Source organism: Camelus bactrianus, chromosome 7 (assembly GCF_048773025.1).
Source record: "Camelus bactrianus isolate YW-2024 breed Bactrian camel chromosome 7, ASM4877302v1, whole genome shotgun sequence".
Classification (NCBI taxonomy): Eukaryota; Metazoa; Chordata; class Mammalia; order Artiodactyla; family Camelidae; genus Camelus; species Camelus bactrianus.
In genome coordinates this window covers 42,794,265-42,817,993 of record NC_133545.1, presented here as the reverse complement: position 1 = coordinate 42,817,993, position 23,729 = coordinate 42,794,265, and the positions used below count along the sequence as shown (strand labels likewise).

Here is a 23,729-nt window from a genome sequence, read left to right as displayed (position 1 = left end):
TTTGCTTATGCTCATTAACAGTCAATTCCTCCAACTACTCACAGTCCCAGGCAACCATTGATCTACTTTTTGTTACTCTGTAATTTTATCTTTTCTAGCATTTGATAGCATTTGATATAAATGTGGTCATACAGAATTTATTCACTAGTTGATGACATTAATCCTTTTACCAGCTGATGGGCATTTGGATTATTTCTAATGTTTTGCTGTTGTGAGTAATGCTGTTATGAAGATTCTCCTACAAGTATTTTTGCAGACATATGTTTTCATTTTTCTTGAGTAGATACCTAAGAAGGGAATTGCTGGGTTATATGGTAAGTATATTTTTAAGAAACAGCCAAATTGTTTTTCAAAGAGGCTGTGCCATTTTGCATTTTTGCCAGCAGTATATGAGCTTTCCAATTGCTTGCTCTACAGCCTTACCAGCCTTTGGTATTGTGTTTTTAATTCTAGTCATTTTGGTGGGTGTGTCTTGTTACCTCATTGTGATTTACCTGTTTTAATTTCCCTGATGACTAGTGTTTTATTTTTATTATTATCATTTAATGCTATTAAGCTTTTATTTTTTAAAATTTTTATTGTTTTACTGAAGTACAGTTGATTAACAGTATTATTCATTCCAGGTGTACAGCATAGAGATTCAATATTTTTGCAGATTATATTCCATTATAGGTTATTACAAGATAATGGGTCTAAATCCCTTGTTGGTTATCTATTTTATACATGGGAGTTTGTGTCTGTAATCTCATACCCCTAACTTGTCCTTCCCCACTTCCCTCTACTCTTTGGTAACCACAGGTTTGTTTTCTGTGTCTTTGAGTTTGTTTCTGTTTTGCATATACAAGTCATTCATATTATTTTTTAGATTCCACATGTGATATCGTATGGTATTTGTCTTTCTCTGTCTGACTTACTGCATTAAGTACAGTAATCTCTCGGTCCATCCATGTTGCTGCAAATGGTAGTACTTCATTCTTTGTTATGACTGAATAATACTTCATTGTATGTACACCCACACACACACACATCTCTACACACCCCTTCTTAATCCAGCCGTCTGTTGATGGGCACATGGGTTGCTTCCATGCATGCATGTCTTGGCTATTTTAAATAGTGTTTTTGTCTTTTTCTGAATAGTCCCTATTGCTTAGTGATGCTCAGCATCTTTTCATGTGCCTATAGGCCATTAATGTATATTCTTTTATGAAGTATTTGTTCAGATCGTCTACCTAATTTTTTATTGGTTTCTTTGTTTTATTTGATTCTAAGAGGGTTTTTTTTCCTTTTAAATATATTTCAAATACAATTCCTTTGTTATGTATATCGGAAATATTTTCTCCCAATTTGTGGCTTGCCTTTTCATTTTTTAAAATATTATGTTTTGAAGAGCAGCTTCTGTTTTTGAAGTAGTCTAGTTTAGTAATATTTTTCCTAATGGCTCATGCTCTGTGTGTCAAAAGAAATTTTTGCTTAACAGGGTTACGAAGATTTTTCTCCTGTTTTTTTCTTCCAGTAGATTTATAGTTCAGGCTCTTATATTTAGATTTATGATCTATTTAAAATTAATTTTTGTGTATAGTATGATTTGTAGTCAAATTTTATTTGTATGCAGATAACCAGTTTTTAAACATCACATGCTTGAAAGACCACGTTTTTCCTCCATTGAATTACTTCTGCATCTTTGTTGAAAATTAATTGACAAAAAGTTGGGTGTGCATTTGTGGAATCTTTTTTCTGTTTTACTGATTCACATTAGGGGTCGGCAGACTAAGGCCTACAATCCAGATTTGGCTTGTGGCCTGACTTGTAGGTAAGGCTTTATTAAAGTGCATTGCCACACCCGTTCATTTTTTAGGTTTTATCTATGGCTGTAACAGCAGAGGCAGATTTGAGAAGTTGTGACAGACTGTGTGTCCTACAAACCTGAAAATACCTACGACCAGGCCCTTTATGTTAAAATACCTATGCCAGCCCCTGATCTGTTTTTATGCCAAATTTATGTTCAGCTGATTACTATAGTTTTGTAAGTCTTGATCAGACTGTGCTAAATTAGTCTTGAACTTTGTTCTACTTTTAAAAAGTGGGCTATTCTAGGACCTTTCTATGTCCATGTACATTTTAGAGTGAGCTTGTCAACTTATACAAAAGCCTGCTGGAATTTTGATTGTGATTGCATTTAATGTGTAGATCAATTTTGGGGAACTTAATAGGATAAAAATAAGTTTTCCAGTCCATATTTGTTGAGGCTCTTTTTAATTTCTCTCAGTGATGTTTCTTATTTTTAGTTTGCAGACCTTGTTCATCTTTTGCTAAATTTATTCCTAAGCATTTAATTTTATCTATTGATGCTATTATAAATATAATTTTTAAAAATTTACATTTTTCAGTTGTGTTGCTGAAATATAGAAATACAATTGGTTCTATATATTGACCTTGTATACTGCAACCTTGGTAAATTAGTTAATTGTCCTAGTTTTAGTAGATTGCTTAGGATTTTCTACACCTATGATCATATCCTTTGTGAATAAAGATGAGTTTACTTCTTCATTTCCAGTCTGTCTGCCTTAATCTTGTTTAAATCTTAACAGTTGAGAATCTCCAGTATAATGTTGAATAGCTGATTAGAGCTAATATCCTTGCTTTAATATTTGATTTTAGGTAGAACCATTTAGTTTTTCACCATTAAGATTCACTGTAGGTTTTTGTAGATGGCTTTTTTTAGAATCATGAATGCCTGTTGATTTTATAAAGTGTTTCTTCTTGTATTTTTTGAAATGATCATATTATTGTTCCCATGTCTGAACATGGTGAATTACATTAATTTTTGGACATTAAACTAAATTTGCTTTCTTAGATAAAACCACTTGCTCATGATGTATTATTTTTTTAATATTGAATTTGATTTCTTAGTTAAGGACTTTTGCATCAGTATTCATGATGGTCTGCAGTTTTCCTATGATGTCACTGGTTTTGGTATCAGGATAATACTGGCCTTCTAAAGTAAGCTGAGGAAGTGTTTTTTCCTCTAGTTTTTGAAAATTCATATGTGATTAGTGTTTTTTTTAAGTTTCTTAAGTATTTGATAGACTTTACTAGGAAAGCAATCAGTTTTTTTTTTTTTTTGTCTTACGATTTTTATTAATAGCTAAGTTGTAAGAGATTTACAGTTCCCCCTCAGCTCAATAAAAAGGGTATTCTTGGCACAACTAAATTTGAAAATATATTGGGCTTTATCCTGCTTTCTGATTTTTGTTAGATGTGGAAGGGACATTTATGAGAAGTTGAGAACCAGCCTTTCCTACTGTATACTTTAAACATAATAGGGAAATCATTTTATTGTTATATTTTGGCTAAATGTTTGATACTGTTCTTACTGTATTTGATTGTTTTTCTTATTCACCTTTGTTTTTATTAATTTTAGGAACTTAAAAGGAGTATAGAAAATAAAGCAGAAAGGAAAATGGAAGGTCAGAATACCCAGAGTCCTCAACAGATCTCACAGCATCGCAACACTAGCTCAGAGCAAAATGGTCATGTTCCTGCAGTGCCAAATACACAACCAGTTCTGCAGTATGGTAATCCTTATGCGACACAGGAAACAAGAGGTTATTAAAATATCTTTGATTTGGGGTTAGTTGAATATGGAATTTTTTGTTTGTATCTTTGTGGGATTAGAGAACCGTTGGTATGGTCAACTCTATCTTGTTTTATAACAAGCAGTTTTAATGTTTAACTGGCTTCATCTAGAAGCAATGCACATGAATGAGGAGTATTTGCTTATTACACATAGTTCTTATTTTTAAGAATCATTTGGGATAAAAATAACATCATTTTTTGGATGCACTAAAATGGTTCTTTATATTCTGTTCATCATAGTTATACACAGATTCTAATTTTAGTGCCAAGTTTCACCCTGCTCTTCCAAAATTTTTATTCCAGATGGCGCAGATGGCGCTTTTTACCCAGATGAAATCCAAAGGCCGCCTGTGAGAGTGCCCTCCTGGGGACTGGGAGATAACGTTGTCTGCAGCCAGCCTGCTCGAAACCTTAGTCGGCCTGATGGTTTAGAAGACCCTGAGGATAGTAAAGTAAATTGAATATCCGTTTTCTGAGCTAGTCCCTTTTTATTTTTTATCCTGTGTAGAGAGTTACATATGTGGGGAAAGAGAGAGTGTGTGTGCTTGTGTGTACACATGATTGCTTACTTGATTTTTGGAAAAATCTGTATTTAAATTTAAAAAATCAACCATTAATATGCTTCAGACTTAGACTATAGGATTTATACTAAAGTAAAAGATGAAGTTCGGAAAATGACCTCAGAATATTGTAGTTTTTAACTTAATCTTTAGAATTTTTCAAAAATGGAGACATAAGTGACATATAGCATTAGTTTCAAGTATCCAGCATAATGATTTGATATTTGTGTACATTGTGAAATGATCACCATAACAAGTCTGGTTAACAGCCATCATCACACAGTTACAAATTTTTTTTTTTTCTCGTGTTGAGAACTTCTGAGATCTACTCTTAGCAGCTTTCAAATACACGGTAGAGTCACAGATAGTTTAATCTAAATTATCACAAAGAATTTATATTCTTTTGATTGTAGGATGTCCTAGGCTGGAAGAAGGAAAGTGTTAATGATAGTGTTATGCTTCGGTGTGCATCTTTTCATATTTGCGTTTATATCCCACTGTAAATTATAAGGTGTACTCTATCTATTATCTTTAGCTAGAAAAAGAAAAACTTGTGTTCCATAGTTTCCTTATTCAGAGAAATAGTCTTATAGACATCATTAGTATTTGATTTCTCAGCAACATATTATTGATGAGAATTGAATGAGTTTGTGTGGCATGATCTTTTTATTTTATTTAAGAGATTTCTTCACCATTTAGTATATACTTTTCCCCATAGCAGCTCTTTCTGGATTTCCTGTGCACGAAGATGAATTTTAAAGAAATACTTTAAAATTGTGCTCTTTGCAAGTACAGTGGTATCGTGACCTGTTTCTCATTTAATCTAGTTTGCTGCATTTAATTGCTATTAACCTTTGCAGAAACTGATCAGTGTTCAGACAGGCATAATTTTAGCCCCAGTGCTCAACACCCATAATGGGGAAAAATGTATTTCTCCCTCCTGCCATTTGGCCTCCTATGTCCATTACTGGGAATAATTAGGAAAACTGTCAGAACTTCTGTAGTCTATTTGAGGTCTAGAATATCATCTTACTGCTTTTTCACACCTTGGCTTCACATTTTGCATATTTAATCTGATCATTCTTGGCACAGATGTTACGTGTGACAAGCCCTTCTCTTCCGTAGTCATCTGCTTCAGTTTAATTAGCAGAATGTTCTTTCTGATCTGTGTGCTTTGCCCTCCTGCAAACCCATGAGAAGCAGTGTTAGAGTCTTGTGCTCATTTGCTGACATGCTTAGATTTGGTAATGAGATGGAAGGGCTTTTAATAGGCACACACCTTTGGTAATTGTATTTTGCTGTCTGAAGATTTTTCACATTAGACAGAAACTAATTTTTATGTACATTCAGACTGTATTTTTAAAAAAAAAAAATCCTGTCATTACAACAACAAAAATCACTTGCAAATGAAGTGGTCTTAGTAAGTAGTTTTAAAACGTTAGAAAATAGAAAGCAGACTTGAGTTGATCTGTTCCTTTTGTCTGATTCTTTGCCCTGAAAGTATTTAACAGCCACGGGACCCAGCACCTTTGAGTCGGGGTTGAAGTAGCCTACTCTTCCAGCCCCCTGCAGTCACACACCTGCCATGTCTTCTCCCTTCTGCACCAGAAACTGTGGTTTCTATCAGATCAAAATGGCCTTGTATGACTCACTCCCCTTTACCTAATAATAATAGCTGCAGTAACTGTAATAACATCATAATTATGATGATAGTGATGGTAGCAAACATTTCTGTAGTTTTATTTGCCAGCCAGTGCTTAACTATATAGCCATATTAACTCTTCATAGCAGTCCTATGAGGTAGAAACTGTTTGTTACTACCTCTGTAATGCGGGAAGCTGAGAGACAGATTAACTGGCTTGCTTCAACTCATACAGCACTGGTAAGGGTACATCCTCATCAGTTTGGCTGTGGAAGCTGTGGTTTTTAACTACAGTGTATCAACCTATCAAATGACTAACCTAGAGGTTCCCGAACTTTTCTCAGTTCATGGCCCCTTTAGCATCTCAGTAAATTTTTTTTTTTTAACAGCACCACACAGGCCAAAAGAAATACTTAACAATTTCCTAATAAATGTGTAGTAACCATTTGAAAAAAAATACACATGAATTGAAAGAAAAAGTCATTTTTATTTCATTCTTAAAAAACCTCAATTACAAATGGGATATATGTGGCTGTTGACCACTGGACGACTTCTCAAACCTTGGAATCAGATTGGACAAGCCACTTTCCAGTTGTTTTTACGCCTTTGTATAGTGTTTCCTTCCACTTGGACTAGCTTTGCTCTTTTTCTTCTATCTCTGAAAGACAGGCTCACATGTTCTGTTAATGTGTAGTTTGCAGCTTCCCACATGCATCCTTTACTATGATCCCCTAAACTGAAGACAGATAATTTGTGTGTGTGTGTGTGTTTTTCCTGATGAGTTTTTAGTTTTTATTCTCAGAAGGATCTGATTCTCCAGGGGGTTTGACAACAAAATTATTGAGAATTATTGCTTGAAAGAATCAAGGCCTGTTTCCCATTGTTATGGTACATTGAATGTTAGCCTTTTAAAAATTTTGCCATTTTTTGTATTGTCTTATTTTTAAAATTTTACTTTGAATATAACCAATATGTTTCCTGTTTACAAAAGTAGCATATAAATATAGTCAATTCATTTGTCAGTGCCAAGACATTTCAGTGGGGAAAGAATACTCATTTGAACAAATGGTGCTGGGACATTTGGATGACTATATACAAAAGAATGAAATTGGACTCTTACCTCATACCATATACAAAAATTAACTCAAATCAAACCTAAATATAAGAGCTAAAGTATGAAATTCAAAAGAAAACGTAGAGGTAAGTGTGGTAGTAGGCAGTGGTTTCTTAGATATGATGCCAAAAGCATATGCAAACAAAGGAAAAAGTAGATAAATTAGACTTCATCAAAAGGATTACATGAATTCTATACTGTTCTATTTTAATTTTTTTATACACACTTACTTCCAGCTGATTCTGTATCTCTGGTTAGCGTCTCTTAATGCTGAATTTTACCTTTTCTACCATGTACCATGTAGTCCAGTGTCTTTTATATATACTAGGGGCTGTTTAAATATTTGTGATTAATGATTTTAGCTAAAGAAATACTTTAAGTATTTTCTGCTTACTAAACTATGTAATATTCAGATCATCTTAGAAAAATAATTTTTGGTAATAGCTTTGAGATACAATTAACATACTGTACAATTCACCATTTAAGGTATATAATTCAGTGGGTTTTAGTATATTCACAGAATTGTGCAGCTGTCACCAAATTCAATTTTAGAACATTTTCCTCACCACAAACAGAAAGCCTGTACCCTTTAGCAGTCATCTCCCCCATGCTGGCCCCCAGCCCCAGGGAAGGTTTACTTTAGGTCTCTGGAGTTGTTTATTCTGGTCATTTATAGAAATCAGATCACAGAGTATGAGGTCTTTTGTGATGGGCTTTTCTTGTTTAGCACAGTGTTTTCAAGGTCCATTCATGTTTAGCATACATACATGTTTAGCGTGAAGAATGTACTTCATTCCTTCTTAATGCTGAATGATCTGTTGTGTAGATCTACCACACTGTGTTTGTCCATCCACCCGTTGATTGATAGGTTGCTTCCCCCTTTTGGCTGTTGTGAACAGTGCTGCTGTGAACTTGGGTACAAGTTGTTTGAATATCTGTTTCAGTTCTTTTGGTTATATACCTGGGAGCTGAATTGCTGGGTCATATAGTAACTGTGTTTATCCTTTTGAAGAACCACCTGATTACTTTTCCATAGGCAGAGTACGAGGGTAAGAGTTCCAGTTTCTCCACATCTTTGCCCAGATTTGACTGTTGTTTCGATTAAAGCCCATCCTAGCAGATGTGAAGTGGCCTACCATCATAATCTGATTTGCATTTCCCTGATGGCTAATAATGCTGAGCATCTTTAATGTGCTGCTTGGTCATTTGTATATTGTCTTTGTGGAAAATGTCTATTCAAGTCCTTTGGCCACTTTAAAATAGAGTTATTTGTCCCTTATCAGGTAAATGATTTGCAGATATTTTCTCCCATCTGTGAGGTATCTCTTCACTTTTTGTAGTTTGCTTTGCAGCACAAAAGTTTCAAATTTTGATGAAGTTAAATTTACCTCTTTATTTTTTGCTTTGGTTGTTGTATCAGAAACCATTGCCTAATCTAAGGTAGTTCTAGCTTTTACATTTAGGTCTTTGGTCTGTTTTGAGTTAATTTTTAAATATGGAGAAAAGTAACATTTGAAAAGTAATAGAGATCTTACAAAATTATTTGCTTACTGATATTTTAAATACCATTAAATTATATAGTTATAATTCAGTGATGTTGATATTCCTTCATTGACATATTTACTAGAAAAGGATGTTTGGCAGAGCTTAAACAATAACATCTCATAAAAAGAGGAATGTTGACTAATATTACCTAATAATACAAAGTTATGAAGGATAAAGTTTTTTTAAAAAACATTAATTCTTTAGTTTTAATCAGTCATTGGTACTCTGTTTTATGTGTTGATTTTGGCATTAGCAAGTATCTTTCTTATTTTAAAGTATTTCATTTATTTTGATGGTGGGTTTTTTGGAGGTTTTGTTTTTTGGGTTTTTTTTTGGGGGGGTGGTGGTAATTAGGTTTATTTATTTAGTTATTTTGATGGAGGTACCGGGATTGAATCCAGGACCTCATGCATGCTCAAGATGTACCCTGACCACTGAACTATACCCTCCCATCCAGCAAATAAGTGTCTTAAAGGATGCTCTTGAACTAAAGTAATAATTATCAACTTAGTAGAAGTTTTATTAAGTGGTGGAGCTTTCTTCACTGATACTCATTACTAACTCCTTGATAGCTAAATATTTTGAATAATTCCTGGCAAAGGTGGAATCACAGTACAGTTTGGGACTTGCTGATTGAATCCTAATGATTCAAATGGTGTAACTCAGGGATTAGCTCCTGAGTGGTATTGCTAGTTTGATCACGACTGCATTTTTTATTGTGGTGGAATACACATAAAATTTACCATCTTAACCATTTTAAACTACATGGTTCTATAGCAGTAAGTTCAACTGAATGATGTCCTCACATTCTTTTAAGGTGTGTAGTAAAGCTTTATGATTCAGTGCTGAAATACTGTCGGATGTCTTAGGTTCTTGTCTGTTTTTCTCTTTACTAGTAGCCATTAGTAGCCTGCCTTAATGGCCTCACTTCCCAGTCTGATTTGTTATATTTAATCTAGTATGATTTTGGAAACCAATGAACTAAATACGCTTGATGAGTTAATCAGAACAACCATATTTGTGAGGGGAAATTCGGTCATTTTGCCTGTCGAGATCACCAGAGACTTTATTATATAAATTGGAGACTCAAAGAATTTATTACATACTTCCTGGTTTTGAACTATTCACTGAGGAGGCTATTTCTTATTTCATGAGGATTTAGGTCTCATTATTACATCTAGAATTCTACTCTTGAGTCCCTCTTTCCTTTTATTAGGTAATAATAATGGTAGAAAATACTGGTAGGTTTGTCATGACTGAATTATATATGGCTTAGAAAGCATAAATTGCTTTTCGTCTTCCTCCTTCAGATATTTTCTAAGCAGGGTTGACATAAGGTTAGTCTGAGTCCAGCTCCTTAGCTTTATAGTAACAAACACTGTTGTTAGCTGATTCATGGGAGCAGTAAATTGGTGTAAGCTCTTAGCTGTTACAAAAAAACTGGGGAAAGTGGTTGTCAGATTTTTGGTTCCACTGTATTTTTGGCCCCTAAACAGTTGTATTTTACTATAAATATCTATCATCAGGAATTTTGAAAAGTAGACTATATGAAAACCTTTCCTTTTATCTGCTCCCACTTTCTTAAATAGCATTTAAAAATTTAAAAAATTTTAAAAGATAAATGAGAAAATTTTGTCTATTTTATTTGTAGTTGTTTAAGCAGATTCATGTTTCACACATACTGTTGCTGGAAGGCCTAATCCGGCACCTGATTTGACACAGCATCACAATTTGCCTGTCATACATATTAAGCTTAGCAGATTCAACTATTGTTATCTTCCCTCTTTGTACCTACAGATTTAAAAGCTGTCTGGATTTTACTTAGACTTTTAATTTTTGAAATATATTAAGTACTTGTCCTGTATTCTCCAGTTTCTCAATCCTCCATTAGGTTATTGATCCTGTTTTTGCCCAGTTATATCCTAAAGGAATCATTTATAAACAAAAGTGTTTTCTCATGTGATGCACATGGGGAAAAAAGGCCTCCCACCCCTTTTGTTGACCTTTCAGGAGGGGATAATTGTCAGAATAATAGCCAAGTTACCCCACCCTCCCTCATACCCCTCTCCCACCCCACCCCCCAAAAAACGGTAACTTGGTTTATCTTTTGTTTGTTCACTTCTGATTTCCCACCACATACTTTCTTCTGGTACCTCTTCCCATGATAGACTTGACTTAGCCCGTTACTGCTACTTAGCAGTTCTGGTAGTGCCTGCTGTAATCAGTGCCTGCCCTACCTGTTTGTGTGCTGTTTATGACATGAGAGCACCTAGCAGAGCTGCTCTGAAGAAGACAGATGGGCACTTGAGATGATGTGGTTGCTTTTGATATGAAGTGACAGTTTGTGTTTGGCTGCTGATGCAGCATTGTGCAGATCTCTGAAAAATGACCACCAGGGATTACAGGCAAGGAAATCCAAAACAATCTTTTCTCTCCAGTTCAAACTCAGATTTACAGGGTTTAGGAGTCTTCCTTGATAACCTGTTAATATTTATTTTTGTTAATATTTACATTTTTAGATATTTAAATTTGAATGTTTACTTTTTTTAAAACAGGGTTTTTGAGGCCTGTAGTTTGATGCATCATTGCTTTAACATGGTTTTCCAGTTGGATTTGCTCGTGTATTTGCTGAAAAACATACACACATGCAAACTTATATTTTAATACTTTTCCTTTATAATTTCTACATATAGTGCAGTGGATATATATTGTCAAAGAAGATCCTGCCTGTTCTATAGACTAATAGTTATTAAATAATAGAAAAAAATTATGCATTCTTAAGATTTTAATGAAAATAGTCACTCTGTATGGAATGATTAAAAAGTCAATAAGGTTACCTACATATAGGTCAGAAAGTCTACTGATTTCTACTTCATTCACAAACGCAGGTGTAGTATACTCATCCCTTCCACTGAGTAATGTTTTTTATTTCAAGGTAAGACTTATTTCATAGTGAAATACTCTGTAAAAAGAAATTACTTTCAAACATAACTTAACATGGAAATCTAATTTAATGATAAAAGAAGTAAGTTTTTGAAGGTGTAATTTTCTTTTATATGGTGTTAGATTGAATTAATTGAACTTCTGTTTGGTTTCACTTTTCTCAAAAGTTGCAAAATTATTTTTTGCCTAGGAAGAGGAGAATGTGCCCACTGCTCCTGATCCCCCAAGTCAGCATTTACATGGGCATGGAACAGGCTTTTGCTTTGATCCCAGGTAATTTTCCTCTTTCCTGTGTAGAAGTTGAATTACCAGTAGTTCACAATGTATGTATGGCCCCTGCAAATCTGTTAGAAATGTGTCTGATCCATCGCCGTCCCTCAGACCTTCTGAACCCAAAACTCTAGTTGTGGGCCCAGCATTGTGTGTTCCAGCACGGCCACGTGGTTCTGATGCGTGCATGCCTTTGAGGACCAGGGCTATAAACACCTTTAGTTGTTAAACTGAATGAAAACTGTTGGGAAATCACAAGTTGTATTAATCTTTACAGTTTTACAAAAGGTATATTCTGTTAAAAATTGAAGACTTCTTGTCACTAAAGCCTCATTTCATAATGTGATTGTATTTTTTTGGATTCTAATGAAAAAAGGCTTTTGTCAGTCTAAATTGTAGAACTAAAATTTAGAGGCTTTATAAATGGTTTACACAGTTGTCAGTAGCAAGTTTTTAGAAGCAGAGAGAGATATCTGGAGTAACTGAAGACTTTCCAGGTAAGTTGTTAGTATGAATATCGGCTTGACTAGATAAATGTAACCTTGCTATATCTGAAGATTACTGCTGTTAGAAATCTATTTATTAGAAATATGTAATTTCTTTCATTTTTATTTCCTCAAGCTTTGATGTTCAGAAGAAATGTCCACTTTGTGAATTAATGTTTCCTCCCAACTATGATCAGAGCAAATTTGAAGAGCATGTTGAAAGTCACTGGAAGGTGTGCCCAATGTGCAGTGAGCAGTTCCCTCCTGACTATGACCAACAGGGGTTTGAAAGGCATGTACAGACCCATTTTGATCAGAATGTTTTAAATTTTGAGTAACTTTATTAGGAATAATACAGTTTAGAAAAAAAAATGTACCCCCTCAAATAGACCACTAAGGAGACCACAAGGTGTCACTTCCATGCACCCTTCACCACACTTTGCTGACCAAGAGCTACTGTTGAGTTTGGTGTTACAGGGTCAGGTCTTTGGCTTATCAATCAATATGATTTTAACCTCTGTTAATCTTACCTGCTTAAGAAGTTCTTGTGTGTTTATATCTTTATTTATTCCCCCTTTTGCAAAATTATATGAAAAAAGGAAACAGGAATTAGTTTGTTACCGCACTAAAAAATACACATGTATAGTGTGTTATGTAGCAGAATATTTACAAGTTTTTGTTGACCTTGTTGATGGAGCATGATTACTAAAAATTATGTAATAAAATGAATTTATCATAACAGCCCTGCAAAGTAATTCTTTGAACAAACTTCCATAATTTAGTCTATGAAATGGTGTTTTTTTTTTTTTTCTTAAAACCCTTTAGAAAGGAAGCTGCATGTAGAATGAGATCATGTGCTTGCAAGGTAGGAAATAGCCTTTTTATAGTTGAAATCTTTGCTTTAGGAATTAATAGAAGGCATATTTTGCTAATTTCATGACTAAAATTTTTTAGAATAACCCGAATGATCACTTCTAAGCCATCTTAAAGTTATATTTCTATCTGGGGAAATGGAACAAGGTATGTCAGTGTAATAGTTTAATATTAAATCATATACTAAACAGTGGTGTTTGTGTCATAAGATCACAGAAAATGTATTCTTTGTCTTTTTTATTTTCTTGGTAAGAAATATAACTTAATGTTTAGTGATTAAATACGTAATGCATAAACCCAAATCAGATTAACGTGTTACCTCTCTGCTGTGTGCTCACTAACGTTGAAGAGGACACATTTTTAGAGGTGTGTAATTTGTCAGGTTTGTGATAATTTTTCATTAAATCTAGCATCTTGAATGTCTTTTTTGTCTGGGCCTTTGAACATTTCTGAACTATATATTCCTTTCCTCTTTTAGAATATAAATGTTAATTAAAGTACTGGCTTTTTGATTTTGCTGTTTTTGTAGTTATCAAAATATTTAAGTGTGTCCTAACGTTCAGGTTGCTATATTTGAACTGCATACACATCTCATCGTATTTGTTTTTAGGAGCAGAATTCGTGTATCATTGGAATCTTTACTTTATAAGGTTTTTGAGTCTAGAGCAAAAAAATATTAGGCAGTCAGATGTTAAGACATGGCATACCTGGGAGGCACTAGTATTGAAGACTCCATGTTTTACCTTCCTGATAGGTTCAAGCAGAAATCTACCTGTGCCAGCTAAATTCTGCAAAAAAGAAAAGGCAGACTGTAGAACAAAGTACTGAATGGATGTTTTAGTTTCTTTGGCAAACCTGATACCAGTCTTTATCATGGAGCTAATGAAAATAAAGAGCCATGTTTATTTTGGGTCAGAGGCAGTTTATTTTAAATGTGATTTCCTTTACATTTATAAGCAGCTTTTCTTGACAGGAATTTTGATTCATTAAGTTGCCTTCAGTTCTAAAACAAACCTCTGTCGCTTTCAAACTTAATGTGCTCTGTCCCGAACAAAACATATGAAAATATAATTTAAAGCACAGTTTTCACAGACACAGTACAATACATTCACTATACACGGTATAACAAAATATTCCCATCCTTACCTGTTTAGTAATAGTAATACTGTCACAATGAATAAGTAAATAGAAACTGGAATTTGTTGTATAGTTGAAAGAAATTTAACATGCACAATGACTTATGACTGTTTAGCTGCTGAACTACTCATCCAGCCTGCAGTTTCTTGCACTAGAAGGAGCGAAGCTAAATAATATAATAATTGCTGGCCTAAAAAATTTTGGTCAATTGTAGGTAGATGCGAACTAGCCAAGTAGGGCCACCTTATGCACCAACTAGTTGCTTCTCATGTCTGGATCTCCCTTTAAAACATAAAGGATAATACTGTATATTCAGGACCAAGACTGCTCTTCAGAGATCTGAGGAAATTTTTAGAGGGCAGTGTCTTTATAAATACTTGAAAGTCCCTCATTATGAGGGATTGACAGCTTGAGAATAGAGAAGCTTACCCATCTGGCTAACAGAATTGTCTTCCTTCCAGAATGTCTGAAAAATTGAGGGACACCTGCTTCCCATCTGAAAGACTCTGAACAAATGGAAACACGGGAAGTTATTTTATAACCATTTCGAGTTTGCTTTTCACCAGTTTTGTGGGCAGTTAGCCATCTCAAAGCAATTTTTATTGCATAATTTAAGCAAATGGTAAACGCTCATGTTTAAGGAATAGCACTTGGGAGAAATGAACACTCAAGGCATGATGGTATTGTTGGTAACAAAAACTTCAGGAATGGTCCAGACGTGGGTTACAGTCTAACAGGTCATACGTTAGTCACTCTTTGACCACCTGCTGCAAGAAGCACTTAATTGTCAATAAGGCTTTAATTTCTTATTTCAGCAAAATGTCATAAAGCTAAACAGACACTTCCAGTGGGAATACAGGTATCTAGAATGTGATGGAAAAAGTGCCTTTAAAAAAAGTCTAAAAACACAATGAGCTTTATAAAGAAGAGGTGGCCATAGGGGTCTTAACAAAATGTTCCTTTGAAACGTGCTTGGAATTTTAATCCGTATTTGCAACCCAGAGGTTTTTAGGGCAGTGGTTGCAAGAATTGGCAACACATAAAGCATTATATCTGTTGGCAATAGAGAACTACAAAGTGCTTTAAAACTTCACCTAAAGATGAAGATACAACTAAATTTCACACACAAAATTTGCACTTAAGTATTTCAAAGTGTTTCCTAACAGACTGCAGGGAAAAGTATTTCACTAAACTGGTATCTTGGTCCGCAGGTATCAATAGGCATAAATGGAATCTTTTGCACCCAGCAGGCACTCAATGAATGCGTGTTAGTGAACTGAATAGACTTTTGTACAAAAATGCCATTTATAACACTAAAATGATTGGTAAGTCAGATGGCAAGATTTTCAGCTTTTTAAAGGGCAAAAAGATTTGCAAGATAATATAAAAGACAAAGCACACCTTTTATGTATGTTATTTAAATATGAAAATATTTTTAGCATATTATGTTAAACATTCTTTCTTATATTTCCATTACCTAAAGTCTTTCTACGCACAAGTACTAACTCCATTATGTAAGGCATGGTAACCAGTTTGATAGTGAAGTATTATTTTGAACATAAGTTGATGTGTTGAAAAACTTCAATCACATTACAGCCTTGGGGAAAATGAAATCCTTAGTGCCAGGGCCCCCCCCCCCGCCCCCGATATCACTGCAATACAACTAAACAATATGCAACATGCCCTCGATTTCTGTTTTGGGGAAAATGTGCTGAAGAACCTAGAGCTTTTTGTTTGTTTAGCACCTTATATCAAAGTAATGAAAATGGGTATGATGATTACATGTGCAAATGTACAAAATCATTAACTCTACAAAGATAACATCATTCCAAAATTACAGAAAAAATTTAAAGCATGCATTTAATTCTTTAAAGGGTTGCTGAATGCTTCCCCTGAAAAAAGGTGGCTGTTTTCAAAATCAGCAACTGCTGGTGAGGATTTCTTGGCACAGTTATGACCAGCACGTTATTGCTGCATCTTCCTGATAATCTCAGCCGACACAGGGGGATGGAAATTGATTGTGTGGTGCCGCAGGCCCTGAGCTGTCTTGTAACTCTTACCACAACGACATTTGAATGGTTTGCGGACACGAATCTGTGTTCTGTGACCATTCTTAGCATGGTACTTTATGCCATTCACATTCTGTGGAGAAGACAAAAATATTACCTGTTAGATGGAGTCACATGATGTCTGTCCGATGGGGGGGAAACCTCAACGTGGGTCTGACTGTAGCTGGACATCTGGGTGGCAGCTGTACACAGAGTAGGCTTTGCATGAACTCCAGCTGTGACTTCATGCGGCCTGCTGCGTTAATCGTGGGCTGGGCAGACTGGGTCATGCTCACAGCTAACCCAAAGCAACTTCAAATCTACCACAGTTACTCTGGAAGGACTCACTTTGAATTTTACATAAAATATGGATCTGAGACTCACAAACTGTATAAAGAAGCACAGTTCTCTCTGAATTTTTCCACTCTGAAAAGTGTTAACAATGAACAATGAAATAAAAGTACCCTCAGGTTGGCCAGAAAATACCTAAAGAAAAAAAACACAAGTTAGGGCAATAAAGACATGTATAAATTCTTGATTTGGAAACTCGGCTTATGTCTTGCTCCCAGCCAACCATGATAATCCCTACCTTACTTGGAATTTTTGTCCATTTCCTCCTCTGCATCAGGCCATCATCTCTGCCACTGTGGGAGCTCCTTGCCCAAATCTTGCCCGAGTACAGTTGTGTGTTAAATAAACACCTATGGGCGGATGAGGCCTTACTTTTATTTCGACTGCATTCCAAACATACAGTGAACTTTAAAAAAAATCTTAGGTTATGTCTCAGCAACAGAAGGCTTCCAAACTTCAAACTGGCCTACAAACCCTAGATGATACGTAAAGCACCAGAATGCTTTCTGGATTTGTATTAACTGGTTTTGCTAGCTCACGTGCATGTTCTATGTAAGACGTCCTGCCTGGAATCACTCTATAGATTTCACCAAGTTACTTTTGCTCATCCCAATTAAATGGTGACTAAACAGGCTCAGGGCATTGAGTAACTGATGGGAGATTAAGAATGGCAGAGGCGAAACCAGAGCACAGGTCTTAATTTGCAAGTCAGCTGCTGTCAGACTGCGGAGTAAGGGCAGAGAAGAAAGGGCTTGAGATGGGAAGTTGTTGAGCACAGATCACCAGAAGAGTGGGCTGTTCCCTAAAGCATTTCCTGAATCTAGTTCCACTGATTCAGTCCTGTGCCCAACTAACGGATGCCAGCACAGCCATTTTATACTGTTTCTTCGTAATATGCCCTTCAAGGACAGGAGCCAACTGTCTGCTGTTGCTTCATGAGCATCCAGCAGTGCTGGCACGTTGCAGTGCTCAGTGAGCACCTGAGCGAGGGAGTTGGTGAGGACATGCCTCATTCGGGAAGAAACAGAGTGGCCATTAAACAAGATGTGTTCAGTGGTTCTTGCTACTTACATTTCCCCGTTAGAGATTCACAGTGGGCATTAAATACTTTTTAAAAAGTCCTATGGGAGAGAATCCTCTTGGCTTTGTTGAACCCAGGGATGACAAATAGCAACCAGTCATCTATGCTTGGAATCTGAAGACTGACCAGTGAGTTGAAGCATAAGGACAAACACCCGCCCTGAACACCCAGCTGTCAGCCTCCTGCACCTTCAGCCCTTGTCATTCCTGCATTAATCCCTGACGGTGGCAGAATCAGACCCATTCAGACAGACGGGTAGATAGGCCCTGCTGGGCCCCTGCTGTGGCAGCCATCCCACCAGAAGCCCACCCTGTGTGCCTTACACCTGCTGACACCTACTGCAAAGGCATGAGACCCAAGCGAGAGCCACCTAAGCTGGAGCCAGGCAACACACAGAACTGTTTTAAGATGCGGGATGGAGGGAGAAGGGGAGGGAATAACTTTTATGACCACTAGAAAAAGACTGTCAAACTTTCTCAGTAATAGTAACAATGATAGGAAGGCTCCTGACTCACACATGCTAGTAATCTCCATCTGCCTGCTTAATAATATCCCATCTGTTAGCTCAACAGATAGTCACTGAGCCGCTCGTAGGGTTCCTGTCTGGATGAAGGGTCACTAAAACATTTCATGTCCTTACTTTCACAGGGAACTTGCTGCAAGATTAAAAATCCAGCTACCCCTTTGCCCAGTGCCACTCAGGCCTTGTCAGAAAATAGAGGAAACCAAAAATAAACAAAACATTTTGACGAAAAAAGCATATAGCAACTCCATGTAGGCCCCAATTTTTATAACTAAGTAGGTGAGGGAAGGTTTAAAACCAGAAAGTGCTAAAGTCACAAGAAGCCAGTCAAACTTGAAACCAGATCTGGAGTTCACCAGGGAAGCGACACGCCCAGGGTTGAGGTGATTCCAGCAGGTTCTGTGGTCTGTTCCCACCTTGGGGGTAAACACTGTGTTGTGTGTCTGGCTGTGAGACTGAGGAAAACTCAGCCAAACCCATACGTCAGCTTTACAACTCTGGAAAAATGAGGAAGCCAGTTGCACATGTGGAAACGTGGCACTTCCATGATTGGCCAAAGAACCTAAAATAAACTACCACCTGTCTTTATGTCTCTGTGATTTAAAGTGTTCACAAGTGTCATGGGACACCCACATCAGAAACATTAACACAAGCTCTCATCAGACGTAAGATTTCCTCCGTCTGTTATTCAGGTACAGCAATGGGAACCTCACCTTTCCACAACTTGAGCTTAAAAAACAGATTCACCAAAGTTTCTCACTGCAGAGGTCCTGAAATGAATTTGGACTTTAAAAATACTAACAATAAAAGTTGATAATGGCAGGCAACTTGCAAATGAGATGCTTATGAAATCCTCTGGTCTCTGAAGAGGAAAGGGAAGTAAGCTGCAGTAGGGCAAGGGGGCACCAACAGTGAGAGCTGCTCCTCACGCGGAGTGCTCAGTGTCCACTGTCTCGTGCAGGACCTGTGTTTTAAAACTGGGAAGTCGAGTGACTTGGCCCAATCATGAAGCTGATAAATGACAGAGCTGGAGTGGGAACCCAGGGACGCCTGATTCAAGACTCCGTACTCCCCCGAGCCCCACGCACCGCAAGTGCTCTTAGTTACACAGTCGGCTGGTAGTCAGGTTGGGAAAGACTGGGACACTCAGTCTGGAGACTGTCTATGAGCCACAATGGCCTGACAAGTGAAGGAAGGGGCAGGGCAGGAGGAATGAAGGGACCTGAGCTGGTGAGCTGGCCGAGGCGGGTACTGGTCTCTCTCCATGCTGGGAACTACCTGCCCCGATGAGGGAACCGAGCCAGTCAGGGACAACAAAATTCCACACCAAACCAAATCAGGAGACGTAAAGCTGGGACGCCAAGCCAGGCCCCCGCGTCCTTAACTGCGTGTACTTGTCTCTGTTGTTGGTATTCAGCCTGAGGAAGTACAGTGTGTGATGTGTGCCCTTGATAAAGAAAAACGTAACTCTCAATTTCCTGTGGGCCTTGATGGCCTCCGTATGGGAGAGGAGCGGCCCACCCGCCACCGCCCCAGAGACCGAACCGCAAGTCCCTCCCCTGTTGGGTGAAGTGGACAGGAAGCGGGGCTTTTTCTCCCCTAATTATTAATGTAATCTGTGTCCAGTGGAGGTAAGTGTAGAAATTTAGGAAATACAGAAGAGCGTGAGAAAGACAGTCGAACAGATATAATAATCACTGCTTAACATCTGAGGTGTCTCCTTCAATACTTTTGCTCTGAGATAAATGTCATATGAGATAGAATTCCCTTATCAAACATTTTGTGAAAATAGCATTTTGATGGTAGAATTGTCTATTCCCCTTTTGCTAGAATTTCCATTTCCCAAATTCCTGCTGACTTTAATGTGAACACCCTTGCATGTCAATCTGCATCCCTGATGTGCGTAGGATAAGTTTCTAGGGAAATCATGGCACTAAAGAATGTGAGTATTTTTGAAAGCTGTTTTCTGCCAAGCTGCTCTCCAGAAAGACTGTCAGTTATGCTCCCACCAGGGCTTCTGATGGGACGCTTAGGAGAGGTAGGAAGATTTAGATCCACTGAGGGAGGGAAAGGCAGAAGTGCCTGCCCTTCCTGGGAAAACCTAGAGCCACACATGTGCTTGACTGTGTGTCTCCACAGATACCAGAGGCCAGGCTTGCTCTCTGCTGCTGAAATAATCAGTGTTCTCTGTGCAGCAGAGAACCCTTTCAGAGAAGCTCTGAGCAGAACCAAGGCGGATGGGATCAATTATTCCCAGCCTGGAATGTCTATGAGGGATGCAAAGGAATGAGTCATGCCGCTGCAGTGGGAGGCCTTTGGCCTCTACCCCTTTATCCTTAGGGCATCTACTGTGTCCAAGATCTGTGCTGCATGCTCAGGAGGGGTCTCTGAGCTGTAAGCACTCCTGGGCTGATAAGGTGGCCAGTGGTATGAACAGAGCATGTGGAAAGGTCAGATGATGGAATGTTAGTCTATGGCTGGGGGAGTCAGTCTGGGAGGCCAGTAAGGGCATCCCAGAGGAGGTGGCATTTGAGCTGTGCCTTGAGAAATGAGGGGAATGAAAATGAGAGGTACTGATGGAGAGGAGACGAAGGGGGGCATTCTAGGCAAAGGAATTACCATGGAAAAGGACTCAGAGACTGTACTGCTGGACCCCTCTCCCTTGTCCTACTCTGCGAATTCTGGGGAGTTAGATGCTCATCTTGTTTCAGTTCTGCAAATGCCAATGAACTGGTAAGAAGAGCTGAACCTGAGTCAGTGCCCAAGAGGCTCACTGGCGAGAGACCCTTGCCAACAGGGGGCAGGGGATGCAACATGCCTGAAGTCACGCCTGAGGGTAAACAGGACGGCAGCACTTCCCGACTGTGCCAACTCCACTGCACACCAGCTCCTACACCCTCCTCTCGCCAAACCCAATCCAACAATCATGCAGTAAATAAAATGACATAATTAAACTACAGACCACCACTGCCCTGCGGTCAGTAACTTGCAAGCAGAAAGAGTTAGGCTACACCTTCAGGGAATATGACCACACTCAAGCACTTGGTGAGGAGAAACAGTTGTACATTTGTTCCTGTCCCAGGCACCATTACTTGGCATTCTGGCCCCGAAAAGGAAACTCACACTTCTCTCATGGAAATCAGGACCACTAATTGCCACCCCCGTCACTCTCCAGCTAGTGGCACTGAAGCAGGCAGCCTCCACAGCCCGAGGTTCACACAGCTGTCTTTTGGACGCAGACGGAGAAGGGACACTCCAAAAAGCCCCCGTCAACCCAGATGTAGACAACTGCGGGAGGAAAGTGCTGGAAACCCAAGAAAAATAGATGCAAAAGAATAATGACAAGAAAACAGAAATGACCAGGGGAAAAAGGATGTAAAAAAGGCATGAAGCCAGAGGTGGGAAACAAGAGACTGCTTCACCCTCTTTAGCCAGAGTGGAGGCTGTAGCTTCAATTCCCCCACCGCCTTTTTGGCTTTTTGGTCAGCTGCAGTCTGGGTCATTATTTTGCTCCCTCTTTTAACATAGCTGGTGGGCAAAACATCCTTTAAACAGTGTTTGGACCATTGAGAGAGCACGGAGGACCGGCTCCATGAGGCATGGGAGGGTCGGGGGAGGCGCATCTGAGTGCAGGCGGGGTCCAAGGACAGAGTCTCTGCCCAGCCTTCTCCCCCTGGAATAAAGAAAGAAGGGGAAATCTCTGCAATGCAGAGCTGCCCCCTGGAAAAAAGAGCTTGTTGAACAATCCCCTGGGCTCCTGGCTTCCTGAGGTAACAATTCCGTTGCTTTCCTCCCCCACCCCACCCTCCCCCCCACTTCCATGCCTCCTGACTCAGAGGAATGCACGTGAGCACCCAGGACGCGGTCTGACCCGGGCAGCGCGTCAGGACGCCAGATGGGACTCACATCTCCATCCCGGGGTTTCATTTTAAACAAAGTGCAGCTGGACGTGGATGATAAAAATTTAACAGTAGAATGAATAGGTGAAACCCTGGGTCACTCGCCTGTGACACATCTGTGTTTCACGCTTTGGTATCAGGAGCAGGTATGAAAAGCACTGAAATCAGTTTAAGTTCAGAGATGTATCTAAGAAGGAGCAACACAGGGAGTGCTTCCGCCGCCACACGTTTTTCAAGCCTTTCTGAAGAAACAGTCAATCTCCTGAGCTACGAGTAAATCAGTATCTCATCAAACACACCAGGCGTATTTTTGATTTTTATATTTCTATCTCACAGTTGGATTTTAAAGAGCTGCTGCTAACACCTCATGGGAATGTTGGCAAATTTGTTTGTGAACTTGCCCCTTGGGACCCACACTTGAATGTTGTGGGTGTTTCTCACTGTTTTGTCCCTTTGAGTCTCCTTAAGGGAGAATGTAGTGCCCCCGGCTGCCCATGACACTGAGTCAGGCCCTCAGAGACCTGGGCTCAGTGCCGTCTACAGAGAGGACGCTGGGGCTGAAGCGGGTGGTTTGGTGAGAAAAATATCAAAGCCCCTTTCTCCTGCCGCCTTTCCTGCTGCTGGGGGCAGGGAGCAAGGACCTCCTCACCTGGACGCTAAACACCCCACGACGACGTTTTCCAAAAGGGCTCTGTGAACGTCTGCGGGCTTTTAAGACTTCAAAGCGGTCTTCTGTGAACCACCTGCAGAGCCGACCGCTGGGGCAGGGGTTTGGCAAATAAACAGGGGGCACAGTCATATTCTGACTGACTTGATGGGAATTTGAAGAATATCAAAGACATGGTTCTCCTACAAAAAAACCCCTGCTGACCTACAGCTCCCATGTCAGCGAAGGGGAAAGCCCAGCAAACACCCAGGACCCTGCGTCCGCACTGACCCGAGGGCGGCCCGCGCCCAGGCCTGGGCGGGGACCACACGCCCCTCAGCACAGGAGAGGGAAGCCTCTCTCCCCAGACTAAGCTCTCTTCAGAAGCTAAAAGCCTGGCACGGGACTTGCCATTTTCCACCCAGTTATCTCAAGTGAGGTGGTGCTGCTTTACCTTGTATCTCTTTTTACATCCAGGAACCGGGCAGGCGAAAGGCTTCTCTTCCCCTCCGTTCATGCACATGGAGCTGAGGATGGCTTCGGAGCTGATGGCGCTCTCTGTGGTCCAGGACTCATCGCTGTCCGACTCCTCGTAATCCACCTCCTCCTCGTCGTACTCACTGCCTGCGGGGCCAGAGGGGAGATGCAAGGAGGGTCAGGAGCAGCCACGGTCCCGTGTGTTCACTCGGGCAGGAAGGGAGCAACGGCTGTGATGGGACAGGCAGCTCCCATTGCCCTGGGCGGGGGCATTCCAGGCACCAAGGGGCACTGCAAGTGCCTGAGTCCTAGGGTGGCCCTGGGGGGAAGGTTATCTGCATCCCCACCTGAGAGACCAGGCAAAGGGCTTCCCAACAACTCATGGCTAGGAGTTAGCTGTGCAAGAACTTGAACTCGATTCTGTGTCTGGCCAGTCTGTGGTTGCAAAGGTGCTGGGACTGCTCTGAGGCTAAAACCAGAAATAACCAACCACGACAGC

The 23,729-nt window shown here is 39.2% G+C and overlaps 2 protein-coding genes across 4 annotated transcripts in view; one reads left to right on the top strand and one right to left on the bottom strand.

Annotated features, from left to right (window-relative positions):
- The window catches only part of TAX1BP1 (Tax1 binding protein 1), a 75,861-nt gene extending 62,927 nt beyond the window's left edge, over positions 1 to 12,934 (top strand). For all 3 annotated transcript variants that reach the window (XM_010971545.3, XM_010971530.3, XM_010971537.3), the window contains 4 exons: positions 3,422 to 3,605; positions 3,940 to 4,088; positions 11,631 to 11,713; positions 12,332 to 12,934. In XM_010971545.3, coding sequence (XP_010969847.2) covers positions 3,422 to 3,605; positions 3,940 to 4,088; positions 11,631 to 11,713; positions 12,332 to 12,533 — 618 coding nt within the window. In that variant the 3' untranslated portion in view covers positions 12,534 to 12,934. The remainder of the gene's footprint in view (positions 1 to 3,421; positions 3,606 to 3,939; positions 4,089 to 11,630; positions 11,714 to 12,331) is intronic.
- A 1,035-nt stretch (positions 12,935 to 13,969) lies between these two features.
- The window catches only part of JAZF1 (JAZF zinc finger 1), a 299,755-nt gene continuing 289,995 nt past the window's right edge, over positions 13,970 to 23,729 (bottom strand). The window contains exons 4-5 of the mRNA XM_074367315.1: positions 23,208 to 23,377; positions 13,970 to 16,347 (exon numbers count right to left, since the gene is read on the bottom strand). Coding sequence (XP_074223416.1) covers positions 16,171 to 16,347; positions 23,208 to 23,377 — 347 coding nt within the window. The 3' untranslated portion in view covers positions 13,970 to 16,170. The remainder of the gene's footprint in view (positions 16,348 to 23,207; positions 23,378 to 23,729) is intronic.